The following is a 27,510-nucleotide window of genomic DNA, read 5'->3' as shown; positions in this document are numbered from 1 at the left end:
ATGAAATAAGGCCCAGCCCTGCTGTCGGGGAAAGCAGAGACGCAAGAGACAGCCACCGCCCGCGGGAACCAGGCTACCTGGGCTCGGCGAGGGCAGGCACCGGGACGGACGGGGGGGCACGAAGACCCGGTTCTGGGCCCGAAACTGCTGGACCGGCTGGGCGGCAGCCCCCGCGCCCACCTGGCTGCCTCGGGGTGGGCGCAGGGCGGGGGATTTCTGCGGAAGGCCCCTCCCCCGCAGCCCCCGGGCTGGCCTTGGGGGGGTGGGGGCGGCCACCGCGGGAGGCGGGCGACCCGCCGGGACGCCGGTGCCCACCCTCCCCCGGCCGAGCGCCCGCCGGCCTGGCTCACCCACCTCCAGGCGCGGCAGGTCGGGGTCGAGCTGCGTGAAGCTGTGCAGCACCACCGGGCAGCTGCCTGGGCCGCCCACCTCCAGGCGCACGGCGTCCCACACGCTGCGGCTCCGCCGGGAGCCCGGGAACAGCGGCTCGGCGCCGCCCGCAGGCCCGGCCGCCTCGGCCCGCATGCGCTGCACCATGGGCGGCTCGCAGCGGCGCGGGCGGCCGGCCGGGCCGCGGGACCCGGGGCGGCGCGGGCGGCGGGGCCCCGCGCGGCTCGGCGCTGCCAGCGCTGTGCGCCCGCCGCCGGGCCCCGCGGAGGTCAGGCCGGGGGCGGGGCCGGCCGCCGGGGGCGGGGCGGGGCGCGGCGCGGCGGGGCGGGGCCAGAGGCGCCGGCGGGGCGTGTGTGCGCCTGCGCGCGCGCTCGCCCGCGAGAGCGCGTGTAGCGGGTGCTGCGCGGCCGCGGCGCCGCGGTCAGGCCCTCTGTGCGGGCGCGCGCGCGCGGGCTGGGCAGGCGCGTGACTGGTGGCCGTGCGGACGTGTGGTCAAGCGGTGGGTCTCCACCTCCCTCAGATTCCGGTGAAGCCCCTCCCTAGCTCTGTGGCCTCGGTCAAGTCGCCTGACCTCTCTGAGCCTCACTTTCTTCCTGCGGGAGGATCACAGTGGGTACCCTGTGCCTGGCTGTGTGCTTCTGAGGCCTCCGTGCACGCGTACACTTGCAAGGCCTGAGGGCTGGGGCGTGTGTTTAGTGCGGGGGTGCAGGGGATGGGGGAGGGCCCTCCGCCTGTACTATCTCAGCTCTGAGGCCACCCTGAGGAGGTACCGGCAGACAGAAGGCAGCGGAGGAGGGGCAGTCGGGGGCTAAGGGGGAGAACCCAGACCAGGCATCACCAGGTTGGGGCTTACATTCAAGAGGGACAGATGCCAGCCGAGCACCTGCCATTGGCCTGGTCAGCTGGGGCCACTCACTGGTGGCTTGAGTGCTCGAGGTCTCAGGGCAGCCCTCCTGTGGATGTGAGATGCTGAGTGCTGAGGAGGAAGCAGGGCTAGGGAGCCTGCACTGCTCTTTCTAGAAGCCAGTGAGGAGGCAAGTAGACCGATGAATGAACAGGGCCCTCCCTCACACCAGCACACTGCCCAGGCCTGTCCAGCCCTCAGCCCTCCGCCCTCACAGACGCCTGCCATCGCTGTCAGCAGCCCCGGCAATGCCACTAGCCTCCCAGCACTGGCGCCAATCCACCAGCCTCAGTTTCCTATCTGCAGAATGAGAGGGTAGGTCCAGACTACTCATTCCATAAGCATTTCTTGGGCACCCCCCGTGTGCCAGACCTCAGACACCCATGGACAGCGGGGCCCTGGCAGCTCCCAGCCACTTGTGTGCCCATGTGGGCAGCCTGAGCACCTGCCGGGTGGTCCTCTGTCGGGCACAAGGCAAGGCCTTGACAAAGAGGCATGGAGAAAAACTTGGTGATTTCTATTAAGGGCATTAAAAACGCTCACGCCATGAAAATGAATGTATATACACACAACTGAGTCACTTTGCTGTACGTCAGAAATTAACACAACACTGTAAATCAACTCTGCTTCAATAAGATAAAATAAAACCCTCATGCCCTTTGATTCGACAATCCCACTTTCAGGAATTAACCCTAAAGAAGCATTCAGAGGTGTGGACGTGCATTTCTATACAAGGATGTTTATGGCAACCTCGGTTACAACTCTGCCAAAGGAATCAACTCAAACACCCTATGCAGACTCACTGACAGGACCCCGCGCAGTTACCCACCACAGGAGGACCATGATACAGGGACATGGTCGGCTATAAGGGCAAAGTCAGAAAGCCACAATGCAGAGTCTGCTTTCAGAACCTGACATTGCACGTGTGCATGTGACTAGAGGGACCTACTTTGCAAAAGTAATGGTGGTTACTTCTGGGCAGTGGTATCCACTGTTTTCTTTTTACTTCTCAGAATTTGCTAAATTTTCTAAAATATTTTAGTACTCACACACACATAATAGTAAACACTGGGTTTTGCTTGTTTGTTGGTTTTGTTTTCAAAGCAAGATGGGTAAATTTGGCTGGGGATGGAGACCCTTAGGAGGCAGTTTAGGAAGCCCCAGGGGAGGGTGAGGTGGGTGGGGCCTATTTAGAGGAATGAGGTCCTCAGAGAGCCAGCAAGGGGTGACCTGGACACTGGACATTGCCTTGGGCTAGAAGCTTCTCCTCCCGCTCCTTCCCCTGGGGCCAAGCTCTCAGTGCCTGGGGACCCAGCACCTGCCTGCACTCCCTTTATCTCTTTCCTCTGCTCCCTTTATCGCTTTCTTTCAGGGAGGGGCTTGGCAAACAAACTCGTGCCCATTTTATAGCCGGGAAAGGGGTCCATGGAGGCCAAGTGACTCCTGAGTGCATCAAGGTCACCACCTCTCTGACACTGAAGGTTAGGGGGACCCAAGCCGGCTGGAGAGGTGAGGCCTGGGGAGTTCCATCAGGACACCACACACCAATACAGTTGGCCGGGCTGCCTCCCATCCGACTACCTGGACCTCATTTGTATGGAGGGGGCGGTGGGGGGCTGCCTCTGGTTGATGTCTGTCTGGTTGGTGTCTGTCCGCCTCCCTGCCTTGTTCACCCCTGCTTTGGGGCTCCCCTTCTGGGTCCTGGCAAGCTTGCTCGCTGCTCCAGCTGCGTGCACGTGCGCGCGCACACGCGCGCATACACACACACACACACACACACCCCCCAGTTCGCAGGGGGGCAGTGTAGCACAGAGGCCAGATTCTAAAGCCCAGCTCCGCCCCTTTCTTACTGTGTGACCCTCCCTCTCCGCCAATGCCACCTGCCCCGCAGCCCCTGCCCCCCTGCAAGTCACCTTATCTCCAAGGCACGGTTTTCTCCTTTTTAGCAAAGGGAAGACAGCACAGGTAAAGCACCTCAACAGGGGCTGCGAATCCCTGGGCACCTCCCACAGGCCAGGCCCTCTCCCCAGCCTTCAAATACGTCCCCTCATGATCCTCCCCCAACGCTGTGGGGCTAGATCTCTTCCCAAGGGCAGGGACAGCCCCAAAGAGAGGGGACCAGGACAGCAGGTGCCACCTGATGGAAGAACACGGAGCTACCCACGAAGTGCTCTTGCCAAAAACCTAACCTGAATCCAACCAGGCCTCTGCACGGAACAACCTCTGGGGGGGATGACAGGGCACAGAGGAACATGTCAAACACACACAAGGATTCACCCCACAAATTCCTGACTCTGGGAATCTTCACAGGAGAAAACACCCAGTTTCTTCAATGAATACATGTCAGGGGAAAACACAAAGGGGAAACTGTAGACTAAAATAAAGGTGGGGGACTTCCCTAGTGGGCACGGGTTCGACCCCTGGTCTCGGAAGAGCCCACATGCCGTGGAGCAACTAAGCCTGTGCGCCACATACTGACCCTGTGTGCCGCAACTACTGAAGCCCGCACTCGCCTAGAGCCCGTGCTCCATAACAAGAGAAGCCACGGCAATGAGAAGCCCGCGCACTGAAACAAAGAGTAGGCCCCACTCGCCACAACTAGAAAAAGCACAACAAAGACCCAATGCAGCAAAAAGAATAGGATAGAATAGAATAGAATAGAAAAGGTAGGACATACAACGAAATGCAATGTGTGGAATCTAGATTGGACTAAATGCACCAACCAGAAGACACAGACTGGCTCAATGGATACAAAAACAAGACCCATATATATGTTGTCTCAAAGAGACCCACTTCAGACCTAGGCACACATACAGACTGAAAGTGAGGGGATGGAAAAAGATATTCCACGCAAGTGAAAATCAAAAGAAAGCTGGAGTAGCAATACTCATATCAAATAGACTTTAAAATAAAAAATGTTACAAGAGACAAGAAAGGATATTACATAAAGATCAAGGGATCCATCCAAGAAGAGGAGATAACAATTATAAATATATATGCACGCAATATAGGAGCACCTCAACACATAAGGCAAATGCTAACAACTATGAAAGAGGAAATGCAAGGCAGAAATAGAGACACAGATGTAGAGAACAAACACATGGACACCAAGTGGGGAAAGCGGGGAGGGTTGGGGGGGAATGAACTGGGAGATTGGGACACCAAATTGTACACTCTAAATATATGCTGTTTATTGTCTGTTAACTGTATCTCAATAAAAGTTCTTAAAAAATAAAATAAAATATACCCAGCAAAAAAAAAAAGAAAAGGTAGGACCTACAACGAAATGCAATGTGTGGAGTCTAGATTGTGATTTGAACAGGACAACTGTTTAAAAAAAAAACCAAAAACCTAAGGAACAACTGGGATTATTTGAACACTACTGGGCACCGGCTGGTAGCCGACATCATTTTTTGGGCGTGATCTTGGGATTCCGGTTACTATTAGACTAACGTATTGAAATCTTGAAGGCTAGAACGACGTGCCTGGCATTTGCGGCAATGTTGTCTGCTGTGGGGAAGGAGGGCAGGATGTGTGGCCATCAAGGGAAGAAGCAAGAGTGGCCCCGCACTGGTGATCATGAAAGCTGCGTTCCCTTGATGCCATTTTCTCTACTGTTGTGTCTTTTTGGAATTTTCCAGAATAGAAGTTAGAAAAGAAAAAGGACACAGTATAGAATCCCCCTTTAATGCTGCTGAGGCTCCCAGCAGCCCTGGAGGGAAGGAACGATCCCGTGACCGGCGGCCAGCTTCCCCATTTCTCATGTTCCTCGCTCCACACTCAGGGGGCACCGGCAGCATTCTTACAGCACGAGGGTCCCAGGCAGGGGGCAGCTCAGGTGGGGCGAGGGGCAGCCCCGGGGACCTCGGGGGAGTCTGACGTCAGGGCTCTGCTCACCCGGGGCCCTTGGAGGATGTTCTGGGAGGAAGAGCGAGCGCAAAGCACTTACAACCTCTCTCTGGAGAGTGCACCTCCCCTGCCCTGGGGGTCACAAGGAGCCCCAGACAACACTGCTGTACAGACCACTCCTGCAGGCAGGATGCTCCTGCACAGGAAGCTTAAAGGACAGGTTTCTAGCTGACAGCCGGGAAGAGAACGGGGCCAAATCGAGCCCACGTGTGTTTTGGTTGGCTTGCAAAGTGTTTTCCAATTTTTGAGCCAACAGTAAAAGGTCAGGTGATTTCATATAAAAATCCATGATTTCCGGCTGCTCCTGTAATTTCGGACAACCCAGCCACACTGGGTCTGCATTCCCACGCAACAGGAGGCCGGAAGGAGGCTGACGCGCAGCTGTCCTCTTCGGCCGGACCCTGTGCTCATGGGTCTGCCCCAGACCCCGCTGGACCTGGCATCACTCCCTGTGTCAGAGGCCTCTGGCAGCCACCTCCAGTTTAAGGGAAAGGTGTGCTGAGGTCAAACCTCCTGAGCCCCTTTTCCTACCCGCCGTCATCCGATCGTTGGTCCCCCTGATGCATAGCAGCAAGGGGGGTCTTGACCCTTCAAAGCCCCCCAGCCCCCTGCCCTAAAACCAAAGACCAACTGCTTGGGGCGACCCCACCTTGCATCGCTGGGGTCCTCTCTCACCATGCCCAGGGAGGCTCACACAGAACGGCTTCTGTCCCCAGAGCCTCGAGCCAGCCCCTCTCTGCCTGGTCCATGCCTCCCACTTTCCAGCCACCCCTTTGACCAGCACAGAGTCCCAGGGAATGGGGTTTGGGCCCAGGGTGCAACTCTGGGAAGCCTGCCAGGCGCACGGTGGCTCAGAGTGAGAACTGACTCAAGGCAACGTCCAGGTGAAGAGGGCCTTGACCATCACCTCCTCCAACCTGGGCTCGGCCAAGGTGATGGAGGGAGCTGGTGGCCCAGTGGGGAACAGGTACTGGGACTCAGGTCAGGCCTTGGTGGAAAACCTTTCACCTCTCACTGGGTTGGTGGAGGTCACCCGGTCTCTCTGTCTTTCCTGGTCTATATTTAGAGCCTGGGGAGGTCACGGAGGGGTTGTGGCCTGGCCAGGCTCCTCACTCACTTCCCTGACCTGATGTCACCATTCCTGGCTGCCTGGGTCCTGGGGTGGCCCTCTGTGGGCGGGTGAGCACACACTTTGGCATGAGGTGACACACCTGGGCTGAGCGTGGGAGCTGCTGGCACAGCGAGTGGGCCGGCTCAGCCCCGCCTCCTCTGCCGCTGGTTCCTGGGAACTTCCAGGCACCGCCTCCTCCTCGGGGGAGCAGGGAGACCCAACGGGCTGGAGGCCAAGCTCCGAGACTGTCAGAAGGCGGGAAATGAAGCTTCCAAACAGCCAGGATACCATCCTGAGTGGAGGGGTTGGACATCATCGTCACCCCAAATCTCTGACCTCACAGGGCGTTGCTGTCCCAGGGCGACCAGAACAGGATGAATCAATGCCTGGAGCCGTGGAAGTGGCTCAGGACGAGGATGCCGGACATTCCGGACCAGCCGTGAGCTTGCCGTGGGGCCTCCCTGTCCTCCCCTGGAGAGGGGTGCACATGGCCCCTGACTCTAACGCTTGGAATGCTGAGGGGGGCACCCGGCACACTCGCAGTCCAGGGTCACAGAGCGAGACCGGGGGCCACACTGACAACCGTCCTCCACTCCCAGAGCACTCAGTGCCCAGCACCCTGAGGGGTCCCTGACACCCCCCAAGGCCACCAATCCAACATGTGACGAGCCCGAGGTGGGGGGGCAGGAGAGGCGAGAGGAAGAGAAACAGAAGGGCACACAGACAGGTGGAACGTGAGCCTGAAATACGAGAACAACAGAGGGGACGGTCATAGAGGGAGGGTCCCGTCGCTCACGGAGCCCACGCTGGCGGGGCGCTGGGCACATACAGCTGAGGATGGGGCCTGTAGGTCTGGGAAACTTAAAATGTAGAGCCTAGGTGTGTGTTCAAGTCCCTGCTGTGCACCTTCCCAGCCTCAGTTCCATCACCCTGAGCCTCAGTTTCTCCAGCAGTAAGCCGGGGACCATAAAAAACACAATAGAAATGCCACCACCGCTTCGCTCTCAGGAGAGCAGATGATAAAACACTGCACAAAAGCTCTTTGTAATCTGAGACGCATCCCATGAACTGGAGCCACTAGGACAAGCCCCAGCCAGCCCATCCCGCCTGGCAGGGGGCAGGTAGACAGGCCGGCAAGTGGGCAGACATGGGTACCAGGGTACCAGTGGCAGCGCATGTCCCCCCGCCCCCCCCCCGCCTCCTCCCTTACACCCAGAATGGGAGACGGAGCCTCCCTGGGCAGCTTCCAGCCAAACTCCTTCAACCAGTTCTGATGGGAGGGGAGCAAGTCAAGGGCCCCGGCCACGACCTAGCCAGCCTCTCAGCAGAGGCACCAGGTTCCCTGGAAACTCACCTCGGTGGCCGGTGTCGGCAGAGGTGTCTTCGGCCAAGGTGTGGGGCTTTGGAGAGCAGCACGGCGGGCGATGGCCCACCGCCTGGCGGTCACCACAGAGACACAAGCAAGGAACACCCAGCCCTTCCTGCCCCTGGGCTTGGTGGGCCTGGCTTCCGGGACCATCACTGGGAGGGAGCCAGGCCAGGGGGTGGGCTCCCAGGGAGGCCCTCTGCCAGTCTGTCTGCCTGTCTGCCAGCCCCAGTGGAGTTGGGTACCCGAGTGTCTAGGCCTGGTGTCACCCGCGTGGCTGTCATACCTGCTCCTGTGACGAGCAGGGCCAGGAATTCCCGCTCTTACCAGGCTGAAGGCCAGCCAAGGGCAGGCGGACGGGGCTCTGTCCCCAGCCGGGCCAGTAGCTCCAGCTCAGACCTACTATCTTGGGGTGGGCCCAGCTGTGTCCCCCAGTACCCTGAGGCTCGGTCCCCAATCCCCCTGCCTGGGGGAAAATCACCACCCAGAGTCAGAAGAGGTGGCAGGTGCAAGTCGCAGAGATCAAAACAGTGCGGCCAGTGGGGCCACCAGGCAGGTGTGAGGGCCACCAGGCAGGTGTGAGCCCCGCCAGGCACTGTGGGGGGCACAGGGAGACCCTACTTATTCTAAGCCACCGTCTCATTCCAGAAGCCTTCCCCGCCACTCAGCCCTCAGAGCTCCTCCACCCCTGGCACCCAGACGTGGGATTTAATTTTGAATTGCGGGGACCAACTTAGGGTTGGGAACTTTATTTTGCCAAGTAGGGCAGTAAAAAAAAAAAAAACACTGTCACCATCATCACTACCATCATTTCAGAAAAGACCCCACCAAAAGTAACGAGGAGGGCATACGATCAGAAAAATGGAGTCATTAAACGAATACATTTGGCTTTAAGGAAAACTCATGACCTTGTCTCCATTTTTCTCATTTCGCGGCAAACCAGACACTGAGAGCCATGGGATGAGTCCAACCCACCCATTTGATGAATGGAAAAACTGAGGCCCCGGGGAGCAGGGACTTGCCCAAAATGTCACAGGGAGAATCCGGGTCCTGTGTTTGTGCGCAGCTCTGCAAGGCCCACATACCCTCCCTCCATCAGCGTTAAGAGCCCAGATCCCCAAACCGGGAGATGCCAGGGTGACCCACAGGCCAAGAGGCTGGGCTGCTTCCTTACCCTCCTCGGACCCTGGTGGGCAGCTGGCTGGGCGCGCAGGATCCCGGAGGCTGAGAGGAGAGGGGGGCGGACAGGGGTTCCGGAGCCAGCCCGCAGGCACATCAGGCCCCAGGGCCCTGGCGGGGTGGCCGGGGCCCAGCATGCCGCCCTGACGCCAAGCCCCGCCAGCACTCGTTCTGCCTCTCTGAGCGTTTCACATCCTCTTCCGGTGGCTTTGTGGGGCGCAGGGGACCTGACAGAGCCGGCAGCTCAGAGCCGGAGGACCGAGACCTGGTTCCTGCCCCCGCCTGGTGCTGCCTCCTTTTGGGACTTGCAGGTTCCTCTTCTCTCTGAGCCTCAGTTTCCTGATCCGTTACAGGAGGGGGCTGTGGGGTACAGAGGTTTTTAAATTAAAATACCCCACAGGCAGGAGAATTTCTTTCATGGAAGAAAGGATTCCCTGGGCACAGGAGCCCCTGGGGTGGAGGTTCTCTAGGGGATGTGGGTGGGCACCTGGAGGTGGGGGGCTGGGTGGGAGGGGGTTTCTGGTGCACCCTGAGGCAGCCGCCTTCCTGCCTCCAGGTGCCCACCTTGTGCCCACACCCAGAACACCGCGGCACATCTCCCCTGCACTAAAATCCCTCCAAAGGCTTCTGTCCAACACACAAAAGAATCCAAAGTCCTCCCTGCCCCCAGCCCCCAGGCTCCTCTGACTCACTTGGCCCTCATCCGCCCCATGCCCACCTCCACTCAGACACCCCTCCCCACCTCCTGCCCCGTTCCTTCTCCCCAGCCATCTTAGCCCTTCTGCGCATGGTGACTCTTAATATGGACCTTTGAGAAACAGCAGATGTGACTGGGCTCTCTATTAGCAGCTCTGGGACCCTGGGCCAGTGACTTAGTGGCCTCCGTTTCTTCACCTGAAAAATGGGCACAAGGACACTGTAGGATTCGACAAGAACTCAACACAGGCCTGGTTCATGGTCAGCACCGGGGGGACCTGCACTCTGATCGTCTCCCATGGACACGTGCCTGGCGTGTAATACACACTCAGTGAATGTTGGTGGAGACTGCCCCCGCACCCGGGGTACTGTGGCCTGGCTCCACCTCCAAGAGCAAGCTCCAGATGGCACTTTGAGGTCTGTCGGGTGCTCGGCATGCAGCCCTGCAACCGGATCCCAGAGGATAACCTGGAAATGTTTGTTGTCACCCTGGTCCCGGCAGAGCGGAGGCCAAGAGGGCTGGCAGACATGCTCTGGTCCACTTTCCTGAGGACAGGCGGGCATGGCAGGGCTCCCCCAGGTGCTCAGGCTTGTTGGGGAGGAGCCCCGTGCAGGCACCAGCAGGACCTGGGTGAGGCAGGGGACAGCAGAGCTCCAAGGAGGGAGACAGCCCTGGGGGCCCAGGGCTGACCTCACCCTTGGCCTCTCTCCCCGGTGTTGCCAGCTGACTGGCTGTGTGACCTCAGGCATCCCTGGATGCTGTTCGGCTGCCCTGCTCTTCCCCAGCCCTTGGGGCATTGCATGAAATGGGGGCGGGCCTTCTCTGAGCCATGGCCTCCAGGTTCCTGAGCCCAGCACTGCGGCAGGGATCAGCGGGCCGGCGGGCAGGCGAGGGGATGGGAAAGCCTTTCATCTGTGTGAACATATTTGGGGGTGGCGGAGAGCTTCAGGAGGCCCTTAGAGGAAGCAGGGGTGGGGTTACAGGAACCCGTAGGGAACCAGGCTGCCCAGTTAGGTGTGTCTGTGTGTCAGTGCCTTTGAGAGGCATTTACTGAGCGCTTCCCAGGTACCAGGATGGGTGCAGGGTGACATGTCTCCCTCCCACAGCTCCTGAGCACCAGACAAGGCTCCCTGGGCTCCTCTCCAACAACCCCAGCCTTCTGCACAGGTCAGCCTGGGCTCAGAGCCATTTGGGCCTTTCCTTGGTGAGCCAGGCCAGGCCCAGGCAGGGCTGGCCCAGAGCAGTGGGCCCTGAGCTGCTGGGAAGGCCGAGGGCCTGAGTCACAGCCAGGAGGCAGGGCAGGACCAGCTGCAGGCAAGAAAGGCAGGAGCCCTGAGGAGGCGGGGTGAGGGGGGAGGGGCGGGGCACATCCACCCCTCCTCCCACCCGTGTAGAGGAGACCAGAGGCGCCTTTGTTCCCTGCCGGCCTTGTGTCACCACATGGCCCACCCCATCACTGTCACGGCCTGGAACGGAGACGGGCCACGGAGAGCCAGAGCTCTGGGGCTGGGACCGGTTAGGGGTGCTGCACCTGCAACACCTTCAAACCCCCCCACCCCCACCGACGTCCACCCCGCCCCCCGTCGTCACTTCTCCACCTCCATTCCTGTGCCCCTACTGTGCACAGCGCTGTGGGTGCGCGCGGCCTCAGGGAACATTCTCACCAGCCCTGAGATGCTACCCTGGTCCCCACCTCGTCCCAGGACACCAAGGTCACGTGACCTGCAAGCAGCCTCTGCCCACGATGCAGGTGGCCCCGGGATGAGGCACCTGGCCAGCCACACACAAGCTCAGACACAGCAAAACCCCACGCATGGACACACATGTACGCACAGATGTGCTCCCCGAATGAAGCCCTTCGGGTGGGGGATGCCCTGGGAGCCTACTGCCTCCCATATCTGGGGTCCTCTAACCCACTCCAGGCTCTGGGGGTGGGGTGGGGGAGTGGCAGGCCCTGATGGGTGCGAAGCACACTGTTTATAAACACCGCATGGCTGTCGCTAGGAGCTGTGACTCAGAGCCAGAGCGGTGACTCCTCTTCAAGCTGTTTACTCAGCACAACATCCTGTCCAGGAAGCAGACAGGAGAGGCCTGGGGCCAGGCTTTTGCTCCTCTTTCCTGCAGCCTCCTGACCTGCCTCGGGGTCCTGCTGGGGGGTGGGGGGCAGCCCACTTCTCCTCCCTCTCACTTCTGGGAACCTGAGGCCCATCATCAAGTCGCTCAACACACAGTCACCACCAGCCTGGCTCTGCTAGGTAGAGGTGACGCCGCAGCCCTGCACGCCAGTGACCCAGCCCCCCAAGCCAGGAAAGGGGCTTAGGTCCCCGGGGGCGGGGTTCATCTGCCCACATTTAGAAGGCTTGTGGGCAGACGCAGCTACTGAGGTCCCCCCACCCCCACCCCAGTCCCCTAGAACCCAGCCCGGCCCTGCCTTTGGTGCTCCTTGATGGGACAAAGCACCTTTCCACCCAGCATTTGTGAAAGAGATGAAGCCACGGTAATTACCTCTGCTGTAAAACAGAAAATCGAGGCCCAGAGAGGGCAAACGACGTGCCCGCGGCTGCACAGCTGGTCAGTGCCAAGCCCAGGTATAAGCCTGGGCCTGTCTGGTCCCTGGGGCAGCTCGCTTTCCTCCACTCTGCACTGGGTTAAAGTGGACGCGTTCCCAGCAGCACAGGCAGGTTTGGGGCTGCTGGGTCCCTGTTGGCAGAGGGGGTGGTCTGTGCCCTACACGAGGCCCAGCTTGAGGTTCTGACATCCATTTCCCGGTTCACTTCCCCCACCCCCAACTCTGTGCCCAAGCCGGAGTCAACGATCCACCCCCTCAAGTAGTTCTACGATTCACTGTTGTGCCAGTGTGGGTGTCATTTAATCGTCACAATGTGGCAGGCAGTTTTGCAGGTGAGCTTGGGGACAGAAACTCAGAGATGGCACTAAAGTCACCCAAAACCACACCGCAGTCTGGCTTTGAGGCTGGTGTTCCCAAGCCTCTCCCAGCTTTTTTATAAGAGCCGAGGGAGAGTCTATCCTAGAAGCGCCCGTCCGTGGGCAGGGGGTCCCTCTTTATCGGAGGGCCGTCAGGGGCCAGGGCCTCAGAGTGACTTGTGGAACGCCACATGCCCCTCTTTCAGGCTGGGGAGACGTGGGGACCTCTGGGAACAGCAGAGGCACAGGAAGCATCTGCTGGTGGGAGCCAGGAGAGAGAAAGGCAGAGGGGGCGGGGGTTATTTTGGCAGCTGAGGCTTGGCCCCGCCCCAGGCAGGACGCTAACCCTGCAGTCAGCTGCTCTGACTGCTGATTCACCCGCTGCAGAGCTCCCCTGCTCGGGCTGCCCGCCAGCCGGCCCATTTTACACCCCACTGAGTCACACAGGTTGCCAAGAAGCCGAGGATCTGAGAACCAGGGCCCTGTCCCAGCCGCTCTCCCTGGCATCATGCCCAACAGGATCTAGCTGGTCCAAGGGCGCTGGTGGCCCCACTCGCGTGGCAGTGGAGGACAGCTCCCTGTCCCCTGGGGCCTGCCCCCACGTCCAGCTCGGCAAGGAGCCCAATGTCCAGCTGTATGGATTAGAGTGGTGGCCATGGGCTAGGGCTCCGGGCAGACGGGGTCTGGGCTCAGACCCCAAGCCTGCCACTCGCTGGCTGGAGGAAGATGGCAAGTGACCTTCCCCTCACCCCCTGCTGTGCCTGGTCCTGAGCCAGCCGTGCAGATGACCTCTACTTCCAAAAGCTTGCACGGGTTAAACGCAATTTCGGATGGAAGCACTTAGGACGGGACCTGGCATAGGCCACGTGTTCAAAAAACTATATCCTCAAGTAGCCTAGGACACTGTGGGGAAGAATCAGTGGTTTTCCTTCTTAATCCCCAAATCGGGACCCACCGACACTTTCGTAAAATGCAACTGAAATGTCACGGCAACATCCGATTGCCATAAACAACTCTGAACAATTTCAATTTATCTTCTATCCCTGAGGACCGGTAACAGGGTTTGCAGCCTGCACCATCCACAGACCAGAGTGGCCCCGGGGCCCAACTACAGCACCACACTCAGCCCACAGCGGATTTAACTGAGCACGTACTAGATGCCAGGCCCCGCTCAAGTGCCGGGAACATGCCAGGGAATAAAACATAAAAATCAGCTTCTGGTCCTGCAGCATCATAAGTAAAGTTCTTGTTTGAAGACAAGCATGCTATAGAAAAAAACCAGTAGAATAGAGTAATAGGATTGGAGAGCTGCAATCTTAAATAAGGTGGATGCGCTGAGAAAGTACCATTAATAAAATGTTAATAAACAATCATCCACTGTGGAATTGGTTTGTGTCTCCCCACTCCATTGGGCTCTAGGCTCCATCTGTCCTGTCTGCCCCTCATACCCACGTGCCTAGAAGGATGCTGGGCCCGGTTGGTGGGCAGGCGGGTGACTGCGTCACTCACATTTGCACACACACCGTCACAGGAGCACAGAGATACCGGTGCGCTAAGCATTTTTTCAGTTCTTCCCTCTTTTTAAAATTGGAATGGGTGTAAGCTCCTGAGAGCAGGGACGCTGCTCCCCGACGCATCAGCGCCTAGAACGGTCCCTGGCACGCTGTGGACTCTCCACAAACACTCCATGGTCCACGTGGTTCCTCCAGCTTCAGGGTTCCTGGACTCAAAAATACTCAGAGTTTGGAGCCAATGACTTCCTTCTGGGAAGATGACCGGGAAAGCTTCCTGGAAGAGGCAGCAAGACTGGAGAGGAGCCTGAGGGATGGCAAAGAGGAAGGGCAAGGCCCTGTCTGCCAGCCTGCCATTAAGATGCTTTCCAGAGAGTGAGGCTGGGAGCGGAGGTGGGAGGCAAGCCCAGCTGGAGCAGCGGGGCAGCTAGGTTTTCTGGAAAACAGGAGCCTGGAGGTTCCCAGAAACCAGCTTGCCTGAGGGTGTCGGTCAGGGGAGACGGGCAGTCAGTTCAGCTCTGGTTCATCCTGGGGTTTTTTCTCCTTCCTGAATTCCTAGCTCGGTAACAATTCTTGGGGAACGGCTCCCTGCTCATGGGGTAAGCAGAGCTTGCTCTGGAGCGGTTTGGCCTGGGCTAAGAAGCTCCTTCCCAAAGCGCAGCCAGGCCCACGAAGGCTAGGGGGAGGGAGCGGAGCCCACAGTCAGGCCCCTGTGCCCAGCGGGGCCTGGTCCCTCGGGGCTTCGGGGCCAGGGGAGTCAGGACAAACGGGCTCTTGTGGTGAGGAGGCTGCCTGCCGTGCCAGGGACACTGCGTGCCCGGTGCCACCACCCACCCGCCGCCCGCCTGCGGGGGCCCGGGGCCTGGGAAGTGGGGCTGCCCTTTCAGAGGGGGACTTCCTGAGCTGCCCGGGCCTCTGGAAAGGACCTGGGGCTCCAGCTGGCTGTGGGAGGTGGTGGCCCTGGTGCCCACTGCCCTTTCCCACAGATCTTCCCCAGCAACAAAGTTCCTGCAGGCCGGTGGGGGGTGGGAGGGCGGGACGAGGCCCTGGGTGTCCAGGCCCTGGGGCTGAGCAACGGTTTCACGGCCTTTGTCCCATCCTCCTGCCACCCACTGTCCTTCTGCCAACTCCTGGACTTTGCTCCTTCCTTGCTTTCTCCCACAGAAGGTAAGACTCCAAGGCCTCCCCTCTTTGCCTCCACCTGCTCATACCTGGGACTCAGGACAAGGGTGATAAGGCACCAGGGGGCCACCCCGCCCAGGGACCCTCCAAGAGCTGGACAGATCTCCATGCGATGGCCCGGCAAAAGCGCGCCCACGTGTGCCAGGCGTGTGCTAAGCACTTTAGAGTCTTGTGAGTTGGGCACACTTAGCAACTGATGTCAAGATGAGAGGTTGAGGGGTCGGGCCACAAACACTCAGGCCTCCTCATGGTCAAGGCTTGGTGCTTTGAAAAGGCAAGGTGTCTGCACGCACGCGCGCACACACACAGGCACACACACACGTGTGCTCTCATGAGCACGCTCTCCCTTCCCCAGGCACCAGTTATATGTGGGCACACGTCCTTTCACACGTGTGCTCACTCAGCCACTGCCAGACTGCCATGCACACCGGTGCCACATGATGTCACACGTGGTCACGTATTCACTCAAACACGCATACATTCACCCAAAGGCAGGGGGCTGTTCCCAAGACACACACTTGTCCACGTGCAGGACTGTGCACCCATCCCCAGGACCCTCGCAGGTACCCCCGACTGCCAGACGATGGCCACCCCGTGTCCCCAGACCCAGCTTCCTCACGGACGCCCCACACCTGCTCCTGGCAGGGCTGGTAAGAGAGGAAGGAGGCCTATACTTTGTGCAGGGATTTCCCGCTCCCAAGTGGCTGTGAAAGAAACTGCTATTGAAATCCTGAAGAACTGCAATCGCCTGCCGTGACCGGGTGGGTGGACGGTGCCGCCAGCTCATCCCTTCCACAGCCGGCGCTGCCCACCTGCCAGCTCCCTCTTTCCAAAGTCCACAGCTGCCACCTCCCTGGCCACCCAGGGGCTCAGGCCAGGTGGACTGCCTCACCCTTGAACTTCAACCCCGAGCAACTAGAAGGTCAAAGGGTAACCTCCTGGTCAGCACACACTATGGGGGTGGAGGGTGGTGGTCAGGGGCCTGGAACGCTGGCCTTGGGGAGGAAGGCTGTCCAGGTAGGTTCACCCTATGGGCAATTTTCTCAACTTCTCTGGGCCCCCGTTTCCCCACCTGGAAATATGTGCGGATTCAACTTGGGCCCTGCCCCCAGCTCCCCAAGGGCAGTCAACACTGCTTGTCTACACAGCTGGTGGGCCACGTGGCCACCTGCCTTCCTTGAAGGGGACAAGGCATTTCCTGCCACCTGCAGAGGGCTTGCCTGTACCCGTGCCAGGTGCTTCGGGAACATTTCACACACCTTGACATTCAGGGAGTCCACAGGTGAGGCAACCAAGGCAGAGAGGAGTGAAGTAACCTGCCTGTCTGGATGCCACAAGCCCTAGCCAGGCTCCCATCCGGCCCCAGACTTCTCTCTCTCCTTTGACCTCTAGACAGGCTCATCTCCCACATGCCCAGGGGCCAGGGCCTCCCTTATAGATGGTGATGGAGATGGTCGGGGCTGGGCTCCCCCTCCCTGGGCCACAGCCCAGACAGATGGGGGTGGGTGGGAGCAAGAATCTCGTTGGAACAGATTCGTTTCAGGTGGTGGCAGCCCCGAGGGCTTAAACTCTGTCCTGCACCCCTCCCCCCGCATTCTCACCTACCCAGTTCTGAGCTGGACAGTTACTGGGAAAGAGCCTCCTGCGACAAAGGCCTGAGGTCAGGGTGGAGTTCCAAGAGGGGACTGGGTGGGAGGCAGGGACGTTCTCGGGCTCAGGGCCACTCACTGGCCAAGGGGACGTTCCTCTCCTCTGTCCAAGGTCACCCCCTCCCCACCCCAGCTCCCAACAGTCAGGTGGGCCCACCTGGACTCCCAGGTCGTGCAGAGAAGAGGCCCTGTGTCTTCCCCAAGTGAACCGGTTCTGGGTCCAGACCGGGAAAGCAAAGCGGGGAGGCTCTGGGGCGCCCCGGGCCCTGGGTGGACCCGCCCCCCTCACCCTGCGAGGTAGCGGGGCGGGGGAGGGCGGGGAAGGGCCCAGCTGCCTCAAGTCGGTTCATGGCGCCCCCCCCCCCCCCATTCCGCGGAAAGCCCAGGGTGGGTGCGGGCAGCGCCCCCGCATCTTGGGTCCCTCCCGCGCCGGCGGCCTCGTGCCCCTCCTCCCCGGCCGCCCGCGGGGCTGGGGCTCACCTCGTCCGCCCGCGCGCTCGGCGGCGGGACCACCAGCATGAACGCGCGCAGGGGCGCGCCGCCCCGCAGCTCCCCGCCCAGCCCGGCCGCGCCCCCGCGCCCCGCTCCGGGCACTGCCGCCGGCGCCCCGGGCCCGGGCCATTGTCTGCGCCGCCCTCGCCCCGCCCCCTCCTCCCGCTGCGCTCGGAATGGGTGGGGTGCGGCCGGGCAAGGCCGCATCAGCCGGAACCCCCACCCCCCCACCGCGCCCTCCACTCATCCAACACAGGGGTCCGGCGCCGCCGGGTTGCGGGGTGCCGCCGGGGCCTCCCCCAACTCCGGCGGTGGGCACGCCCCTGCCCGATTTGACAGATGCGGCCAGGAAGGCACAGAGGGGTGAGGGGATGGCCTGAGGTCACTCAGAGAGTTAACGGGCACGGTCAGACTAGAATCCTGGCTCCCTGAAGGCACCCGGAAACCCCCGTGTGGATGGGAGGGGGTCACCAGCAGCGCCGTCCCTCACTGCCGTCCTCAGAGAGAACACCTGAGGGGCTCACGCCCTGCCCGGCTCCAAAATCCAACCCCTGGGCGGCCGGGCCCCCACCAGCCTCTCCTCCATTCCCACACGCCTCCCCGTCCTGTGGTCAGGGCTCCTTCTTGGCTACCCACAGCCCTCAACCGTGTCCTCGGTGCTGATGGGCACAGGGTCCGCGCCCACACCCTAAAGCAGCCCCGACGAGGTGCCCACGGCCTTTCATCCCCACAGCATCCCCATTTCCTGACGCCGGGGATCGGTGAGGCTCCAGGGGTTTAGTGCCTGTTCCAGGACACTCAGGGCTAAGCACTGAGCTGGGATACAGACACAGGGGCCCATCTCCAAAGCCGGTGGCCTTAACCATGAGGCCGCCTGCCTCCCCTTGACCACGGAGATGGACGCGGGTGGGCAGAGGAAGAAGTGGTGGCTGGCCTGGCCCTGACCCCTCTCCCTCCCACCCCAAGGCCGCATAGCTGGCATACTTTATGCACTGAATGATGAACACCCAGGTACAAGGGTAGATGGGGTTACAGATGGGGAAACTGAGACTGGTAAGAAGGGGCGTGCCAGGGTCTCACAGCCAGTCTCAAAGCTGGCCCAAGACCAAAATCCCCTATTCCAGGGGCTCTACCCGGCGCCCCCTCTGGCCATGCTCTGCCTTGCCGTCCTCCTCTAGGCCCAGGCTGCTCATGGCTTCAGGATGGAGGGGGTGCAAAGCCCAAGATGCCATGCTCCCCCCCGCTCTGGCTGGTACCGGCGTCCATCTGCTGTGCCCTCTGACCCTGCAGTTTATGACATTCTGTTACCATCAACTGTCACTCAGGTATCCAGGAAGTAGCCGTTGCTAGGGGACTGGCCTGATGTCAGGTGGCTGGCTGGCAGGGTGGGGCGATGGGGAGGGGGGAGCAGGCTAGGGTTTCCCTCAGGAAGACTCAGAGGGTGAGGCTGCTGGGTGGAAGTGGAGAGTGGGGTGGGTTAGCCACAAACAGTGGCTAAGGCAGACACACAGGCCACGGGAAAGCCCCAGCCCTGAGTCTTCCTGCAGGCAAGTATTTTGGAGACCTGTAGTTGCCAAGCAACGGCTCCAGGTTGCCATGGGAACTCTCCTTTCTCCTGGGGCTTATCATTTTTAGGGGGATGCCCTATCCTCTCCACCTCCTCACCCTGGCTTCGCTGCCCTGGGAGGAGGCATTGAGGTCCCAGGAGCTCATTCCCCCACGCCCCGGGAAACCACCCAGCGGTGACCCTAAGAGAAGACTCTCTGAGGCTCCAAAACCCAGAACCCTGAGAAAATGCACAGAACAGAGTCCAAGGCCTTCATTAGAGCGGGGAGAGGACGAAAGGGGTTCATTAGTTCTGTCTACGTCTCCACTCCTGCTGTTAACCACCACCTTGGGGCCGGCCCTGCCTGGACCATTGAGAGCTCATTGTAATTGGAAGGAATTTGGCACCAGCGCCCATGCCGGGCTCCTCCCGGGCTTGTCTGCATGCAGGGATGTGCCCCCACCAGCCCTGCCACTATCTAGCTGTGGGAGTCCCCTTGCCTTCCAGGTCCTCGGTCTCCCCACCCACAAGTGAGGATGGCAGCGGTGCTGACCTTGCAGATACAAGAAGACACTGCAGCCCAAGGCTGGGCGCGGGGAAAGTGCCATGGGCTGGCTGCCATGACCAGTCACCACCCCAGCATGGATGGAGGTGCAGGGGTGGCCTGGGAGGTTACTCTACAGAGTGTGGCTCCGTGGCTACTGTGTCACCAATGGCAGAGTGGCCACCAAATCCAGGTGCCCAGGCTCCCAGCCCAGTGCCTTCCCCATTGGATCCATTGCTTGTCCTACACCCCATCCCTGCACGCTTCTTCTACGGTCTTATGCCCTCAGGTGGGAACCAAGGTGCAAGCCAAGGGGCTCAGCCTGAGGCCCTCGGTGAACACCTGTAGCGTGAATCACTCTGTGACCCCCACCAAGGGCTACTGGCGCTGGCCTTGTGAGGTTCAGAGGTGCGCAAGGGCCACAGTAAGAAGTGGCGTCCACTTCCCGGGCCAGGGCCACACCGGGCACTTTGCTCCATCTCACAGATGCCTCGGGGGGCCCAGGGCCCCTGCTTCTCAGCCCCAGATGGTGCTCCCTGCTTTGTACAACAGGGCAGAACCCCCCGAGGCGGGCAGTGGGGGAGCTCAGGCAGCATCGCCCCCTCTTTGGGCAGGGTCTCTGGTCCCCTCAAGCCTCGACATGCACGGCCAGCCCACCCATCCCCATGGCTGCCCTCCGTGCTGCCTCCAGCATCTGGGACACGCGGTCATCGCCCGGAGTAAGGGGAGAGCTGTCTGGAAACCCGCCTGTGTAATCATAGCTGCAGGGCCCCTGCAAGTGGCTGAGAAGGGCTGGCTCAGCTTGCAGGTGAAGCAGGAAACGCAAAACTAACCCATGTGAGTCTGACCCTGCCGGGCTCCCTGGCCGTCTGCCCAGGTCACCACCCAGTCACTACCCCGTGGCCCCGCCTTGTTTGATTTCCTCCCCCGCGTGCCACCCCTGAGATGACTGTGCTCCTGGGCTGTTTACAATTTTGTGTCTGTCGTCTCTGCGCAACTGGAAGGTGAGACCTTTGTCTACGCGGTGCGGTCGCTCAGAGCCGCTCGGGGCAGCCACAAGGAGGGCACAGCGCCACCTGCTGTCACTGCGCTAGGACGCGCCAGGCTGGGAAGCCGGCTGCCTCAGGTCAGGGCCCCCCACTCCCGGGCTCCATTCACACCCCACAGCCCTGAGCTGGGGCCCAAGCCCCGGAGACCCGATCAGACCCCAACTGCTCCCCCATCCCTGTGGACACCTGGGTACCTGGCCTTGGGGGTAGAATCACTCCAATGCCCTTGTCATGGACTGAACTGTGTCCCCACGAAAGATATGTTGAAATCCTAATCTTGTGCATCTGTGAATAAGACCATATTTGGAAATAGGGTCTTTTCTTCAGGTGTGCTCTTTTTTTAAACTAATTTTTATTGGAGTACCGTTGATTTACAATGTTATGTTAGTTTCTGCTGTACAGCAAAGTGCATCAGTTATACATACATCCACTCTTTTTTATTTGTATCTATTTATTTATTTTTGGCCACGCCCCATGGCATGTGGGATCTTAGCTCCTCCACCAGGGATGGAAACTGCATCCCCTGCATTGGAAGCGTGGAGTCTTAACTGCTGGACTGCCAGGGAAGTCCCATCAACTCTACTTTAGATTCTTTTCCCATACAGGTCATTACAGAGTATTGAGTAGAGTTCCCTGTGCTCTAAGTACGTTCTTATTAGTTACCTGTTTTATATATAGCAGTGTGTATATATCAATCCCAATCTCCCAATTTATCCTCTCCGCCCCTGCCTTGGTAACCATAAGTTTGTTTTCTACATCTGTGACTCTATTTCCGTTTTGTAAATAAGTTCATTTGTACCATTTTTTTCAGATTCCACATATGAGTGATATCATATGATATTTGTCTTTCTCTGGAAATAGGCTCTTTGCAGATGTGATCAAGATGGGGTCATACTGGAGTAGGGCGGGCCCTAATCAAATGACCAGTGTCCTTATAAGAAGAGGGAAAACTGAACAAAGACACACAGAGGTGGCGGCGTGAGGGCGGAAGCAGGGTTTGGAGCATCTACAAGATGAGCAGCATTAAGGACTGCTGGCCACCACCAGAAGCTGGCAGAGGCAGGAAGGATGCCCTCCTAGAGCCTTCAGAGACCATGGTGCTGCCAACACCTGATTTTGGGCTTCTGGCCTCCAGAACTGAGAGAGAATAAATTTCTGTTGGTTTGAGTCACACAGTTTATAGTATTTTGTTACAGCAGCTACAGGAAACTAATACCGCCCCCCCCCCCCACACCTACCCCCCTGCCAGTGGACTAAGCCCCACCTCTGCTACCCTGGCCAAATACAGCCAAGCCAGTGTTCCAGGCAGAGCCCAGGAACCTGATGACCGTGCAGGTGACCTGGGGCAGTGAGGCTGGAGGGCAGGCACGCTCAATAGAGGCCAGACCCAGTCATCACCCGCATCTTCAGCATCTTCCTTCCCCTCCTCAGATCAACCCTCACCACAGGACATTTCCTTTCCGAATATCTCTCTGCACCCACCCACTGCCTAGATGAATCCCGCCAATAACCCGAGAAAGACCTCAGAGGCAGACCCCACCCTGACTGAGCCTCAGCTGAGACCACAGCCCAGCCTCCTGGGCGACCTCGGGGCAGAGGCTCCCAGCTGAGCCGAGCCTGCATCCTGGTCACAGACACTGAGATGGTTAATGTGTGTTGTAAGCGCTACGTCAGGGGAACGCTGTCACAGGGCACAGACACCAGGACGTCCTTCCAGACCCTGGTGTGGCCCTGCCCTCCCACACCCCCACCTCTCCTCCCCAGCTCTCTCCAGCCACACTGGCTCCTGCCTCACCTGCTTTCTGGCCAAATTCTATTCTGTCTCCAAGTCTCTGCACCTTTGAGCTCCCGCCAGGCACACTGCTCACAGAGTGTGCAGGGCCAGAGCCTCCTGTCTGTCTGGTCACAGCATCCATGTCACTGTGGAGCCTTGTAGACCCCCAGGGGCTCCCAGCCCTCCCTCCAGGACCCTGACGCATTTCCCCAGAGCACCTGCTTCTTCTTTCCTGCTGTTGACCATCTGCCCTTCTAAGCTGTGAGCTGCGGGGTGAGTGCCCAGGGCACAGTAGGTGAATCAACAGAGGATCTCGGAGCCGCCTCCTGCCTCTGAGCTGCTCACACTGTGGACCTGGAGGCTAGTAATAAAAGGTGCCTGCTGGGTCGCAGGCTGGGGGACGCCCAAAATGACTCCCGGGTGTCCCTGCCCTGCTCCAGTTGCTCCATTGAGCACTGTGGGTACAGCCCGCCCCCTGGTGGTCAGCTCCAACACTGCAGCCCCAGGCAGGAAAAGCGGAAAACAAAACACACACCTTTGTTTGGGTGTAGTCAAGGCAGCGGCTTTCCCTCCCGCTGCGGGGCAAAGGAGCAGGACCTGCTGGCTCCAGGGGTGATGTGGGGGACCTCGGAAGCCTTTGTTGTCCCCGTTTCTCTCCACTGTCCTGGCGTCCAGTTCATTCACAAGGCCTCCTCACCCCTAGCAGGGCAGTGACTCCACCCACTTCCAAAGGAGGACCCCCAGGTGCCAACAAAGATGGCACTTTGCCTCTGGATGAGTGGTCTAGTGCTCTGCCTCATTCTGCACCACCCAGGTCCCCAGCCCCCCAATCCCCCAGGCTGTCCCCTGCTCAGAAGGACCTCGAAGGAGTAGAAGGCGTTTTCCAAGGACTGGGAGCCCAGTGGGTCATGGATGGAGAACCAAGGCCAACAGACTTTTCTACAAGCTGTAGAAGGTGGGCCTTGGGATCACCCCATCTATGCTCCCCAAATTACAGCGAAGGAAACCAAGGACTGCTCTGCTGTACTTCCCTCAACCCTAGGGGGGACATCCTACTTCAGGTGCCCAGGGTGGTGGATGCAGGACCCCAGAAACTGTCCTCTCCAGGCTGCCCTGGGGATGGTCCCTGCCTAGGCGGACCCCTGGGAACCTTGGAGACGCCCAGCCCATCTGCCTGGCACCTCAGTCCCTCACGCTTTGGGCCCTGAGCATGTTGCCCGGAGGCTAGATGGTCCTGCCCTGTGGTAGAGCTGCCTCCAACCGCTTTCTTCTTTCCCCCTTGTCATCTCCGTGTCCACTGCTCCTCTGAATCTACACCATGGTCCCCACCTGTGAAGTCAATGTGTGTGTATGTACCTATAGGCGAGTCGGGATGCCGAGAGGAAAGGGCCCCTCACGGGAGAGGGTGAACAGGGGTCCCCCAGAATCTTAGGGGCTCTCATTCCCGAAGGAAACCCCATGGGAGTGGCTGAACCCTGGCTTAGAAGGCTGGAACCCTTCCTTCTCTTCTGGACTCTGCCCACCTCGTGGGCTCCGGACCAGTCCCCGTCTCTCTCCTTTTCTCGGTTTCCCAATTGTACCAGGAGGTTGGACGTGGAGCTGCGTAAGCGCGCGCTCAGCGTGGCCTCGGCGCGATGCTCCCTCCTGGCTGGATGGGGTGAGGGCGGGGGGTGGAGGGGGGGAAGGCACGCGGTCCTCCCTCCACCCCCGACGACGGGGAGGGCGGTCGCGGCCGGGCGGGGCACTCACCTGGCAATCTACCATCATCCTCAGCCCTGGCAGCACATCGCCGGCCCCAGGGCGGGGCCCGGGGCTCGCAGAGGCCGCTCGCCTCGGCCCGCGCGCGGCGCAGGGGGGCGCCCGGCTGCGGGGCTCATGGCGCGCCCTCCCGTCCCCACCGGGCCCGGGGCTCCGCCGGCGCCGCCGCCGCCGCCAGCGCCGCTCCCATTGTCTGAGCCGCGCGGCGCCGCTGGCCGCTCGGGCCCCGCTTCTCGGTTCCGCCCGGGCTCCCGGGCTCTGGCCGGGTGGGCGGGGACAGCCGCGGCCCCGCCCCGCCCCGCCCCGCCCCCGCCGGCCGCAGGTGTGAGGGGCGGGCCCCGCCGCGCGAGCTCGGGGACGCGCAGCCGCCTCCCTCCCGCGGACGGCGCGTGCACGTGAGCCCCGCCTTGTCGCGCGCTCGCGCGCCGTGCACCGAGGGCTCACCTCGCGTCTCGCGCCCTCGCCACCTGCTCCGTTCCTCCTGCGCCCTCAGGACCTCAGGCCACCCCAGACCCAACCGGGCAGGGGCTGGGCCAGCTGGTCGTGTAGACCTGGAGATACACCCCCGTCCTTCTGCCCTGGTCCCCATATACCACCTGCTGGGGCCAGCTCAGTGCACGGTTGGGACAGGCAGTCCTGGAGGCAGTAGTGGACACGGAGCGCAGAAAAGGAGAAGGTCAGGCCGCCCCTCCCCCCCTTGTATTCCTGGCAGGACTTCCGGACACAAGGCCCATCCTGTCGGCAGCTGCAACCCTGGCTGGTGAAAGGGGGCCTGGAGGAGCCGAGGGAGGAGGGGCCCCATCACTGGGTACACGAGTGTCAGGGAAGTTAGCGTTACTAAGAACACCCCCTGGGCGTTCAGGGATTTTGCCCTTATTTATTCATGGACCGTGGCCTCAGCTCTCAAGGTCCAGCCGTGAACGGGGACTCAGAATCGTTGCTCTTCACCTTCACGGAGCCCCGCACTGACCATCAGAGGCCTTGTCCTGTGTTGGGCGCCCCCAGCCAGGCAACCTCCTGTGTCCGGGCACTTTGGGCACTTTGTGCTTTAATCCCCAACACACCCTCCCAGGCTCGGAGTCACGGACCCCATCTTCAGGGGAGGAAACTGAAGCTCTGAGAGTCACCACACGAGTCTGCCTTTCACAGGGCTGTGACGTGGCCCCGCTGTGGATTTCAGCCCAGATCGTTCTGACTCCAAGGCTGTGTCTGCACAGGAGCCCAAGGAGGTGGCCTCTGAGCCCAGCGGTGGAGGTGAGTCCCTGGTGGATGGGGGGCTGTGGGGGGAGGGGCACTGCAGACAGGGGGCTCTGAGGGGGGAGGGCTTGGTGGGATCCCTGGGGGAGGAAGGCTGTAGGGAGGCTGGAGTGGGGGTGAAGGGTGCATACTGGGGAGGGTGTCCCGACCAGACCACATGGGGCTCTGAGTGTGGGGCAAGGAGTCGGGTCACTGCAGGTTGGGGGCAGCAGGGGACACGACCCGTGTGGTTTTATCAGAGCACAGCATCTCAACTGGAAGGAGCTTAGTGGGTGCGGTATTCACCCCACCCAAGCACGCATCCCTGAGATGCAGCCAGGGATGGGGGGTCTGCCTCAGTTTCCTCCTGCGTACAGTGGGGACTATGGTGGTCGTTTGCCTCCTCCCAGGGTTGGGCATGTTGCCTGGTAGCCCAGACCTAGCTACTTCTCCAAGTACCTGCCCAAAAGTCAGTGCCCAGAGGTCTCCCAGCCATAATCCCATTTGATCGTCACCCCAGGACCTCAGAGCCGTGGAGTGACCTGCCCAGCATCCCTCACGTGCTAGGACAGACCAAAACCTGTGTTCTCTCAGCTGCCTCACATTCATGCAGTCATTCAGCAAACATTCATGGAATGCTTCCTGGGTTTCAGGTACCAGAGTAAACCTGGCTGATCGCCATCTGTGGCCTCTTGGGGTTTACCAACTGGGGAAAGGGGTGGAGATGGGCAGAACACTGTAAATGATGACATAGGGATGAGGATTTATGGGAACACGGAAAGGCACCCACTCTGGAGGGGGGAACAAATCAAGGCAGGCTTCCTGGAGGAGGTGATATCAGGCATATGTCCCCAGGAATTAGCCAGGTGATTGGACAGGGGGGCCTGACCAGTAGGCAGTGTGAACAAAGGTGTGCTGGGCTGGGCCCTGTGGCAGAGCAGTGATGCTAGACTGTAAGGAGTGGGGAGGAGGTTGGCCATGAGGGGACAGGAAGCTTAAGTTTCAGGGGTGTCCATTGCAGGGGGTACTGCAGACATTTTGCATTTGTAATTTTGTCTATTTCTATTTCCAGCACTCCCCCACCCTCTGCTGGATCAGGCCTGCCCCCGGCCACCCCTCCCACTCCTACCAGGCCCCTTACTTCTTCCCACCCCAGGAGCAGCTCTGACCCCAGGAGCAGCTCTGGCCCCAAGCCCTCAGCTCCTTTTTGGAAAGTAGCCTGGACCCTGGTTTGGTCCAGGAGTGGGGCACTGTCGCTCACTGCAGTGTGTCTGAAGCCCGTGCCCTGGGATGGGGACCAGGGTAGGGTAGCCATAGTGCCAGGGGGCTTGGGCCATGGCTGAGAAGGGTGCAGAGCTGGGCTGGGAGGGAGAGGGGGCTCACTTCTCCCCTGTAAGGCTGATGCTGCCCTGGCCTCAGGGCGTCAGGGCCACTTCCTCTTAAGGTCTTCTCTGGCCTCCACATCAAGGGCCCTCTCCCTGCTCCAACATGGAAGCTCCTTGAAGGCAGGGTCTGTTCCTTCAACACGGCCAGCTTCACACACACTCCGGGGCAGGTCCTGCCACCCCACCGGGGACACGTGGGCCATGGGTCCACCCCTGTCCCTCTGCCCAGGGAGCCCCCCAGGGCCTCTCCCTGACTCACCCTCTCCAGCCCAGGCTGTCTCCTCACACGGGTCACTCAGTCTGCCCACACTCTTGCAGTCTGTCCTCGCCTGCTGCCCAAAACACAGGCTGCAGGGTGAGTGGGCTGGGGGCTGGCCCCAGCTTTGCCAGGGGTGGCCAGGTGGGTGCATCCCTGCCCCTCCCGATAGGGCCACAGACTGCACCCCCCCTGCCCTCCACCCCTGCCTTACGTGGCAAACATGCTGCTGCCCCCAGGGGAGTGGACACTGGGCCACCCGCCACCGCATCTCTGTCCGGCCAGGCAGGTGGAACCACCGCAGGGCTCTAAGGCCCTCTTAATCCTCGACCTGCACCATGGCTTTGGGGCCCCACACCCGTCCGGGACCTCCCGGGGCTGAGGCTGACGGCACGTGCGGGAGCCAGGCAGACACATGTGCTCAGGGACCAGAACCCACAGGGTATCCAGCTGGTGGGCGCTGCTCCCCCACGCCCTACCCGACTCAGGAGAGCAGCATATCTGGCGACGTTTCCACTTCACCCGTCTCCCAGGAGAACAGGGGTGAAACCCTGCGTGCTGCGGCGGCCAGCATCAGCCCCGGTTTTCTGGAAGACTGTGCCCCCACCCCACCGCACCCACCCGAGCTAAGTGTGTTTGCAGTGCAG

General features: G+C 60.4%; 1 protein-coding gene across 7 annotated transcripts in view; it reads right to left on the bottom strand.

The window, feature by feature from the left end:
* The window catches only part of RALGDS (ral guanine nucleotide dissociation stimulator), a 46,635-nt gene extending 22,401 nt beyond the window's left edge, over window positions 1-24,234 (bottom strand). For 3 of the 7 annotated variants that reach the window (XM_057720540.1, XM_057720541.1, XM_057720544.1), the window contains exon 1: window positions 355-595. In XM_057720540.1, the coding sequence (XP_057576523.1) occupies window positions 355-537 (183 nt within the window). In that variant the 5' untranslated portion in view covers window positions 538-595. Of the gene's footprint in view, window positions 1-354; window positions 596-7,668; window positions 7,912-8,854; window positions 9,089-23,977 lie in introns of those variants that run through there. The other 4 variants (XM_057720546.1, XM_057720545.1, XM_057720542.1 and 1 more) reach the window with 4 other exon arrangements.
* Window positions 24,235-27,510: the final 3,276 nt, after the last annotated feature.

This window comes from Hippopotamus amphibius, chromosome 2 (assembly GCF_030028045.1).
Source record: "Hippopotamus amphibius kiboko isolate mHipAmp2 chromosome 2, mHipAmp2.hap2, whole genome shotgun sequence".
Lineage (NCBI taxonomy): Eukaryota > Metazoa > Chordata > Mammalia > Artiodactyla > Hippopotamidae > Hippopotamus > Hippopotamus amphibius.
Note: the sequence above shows the minus strand (reverse complement) of the source record. Positions and strands in the feature narration are given on the sequence as shown.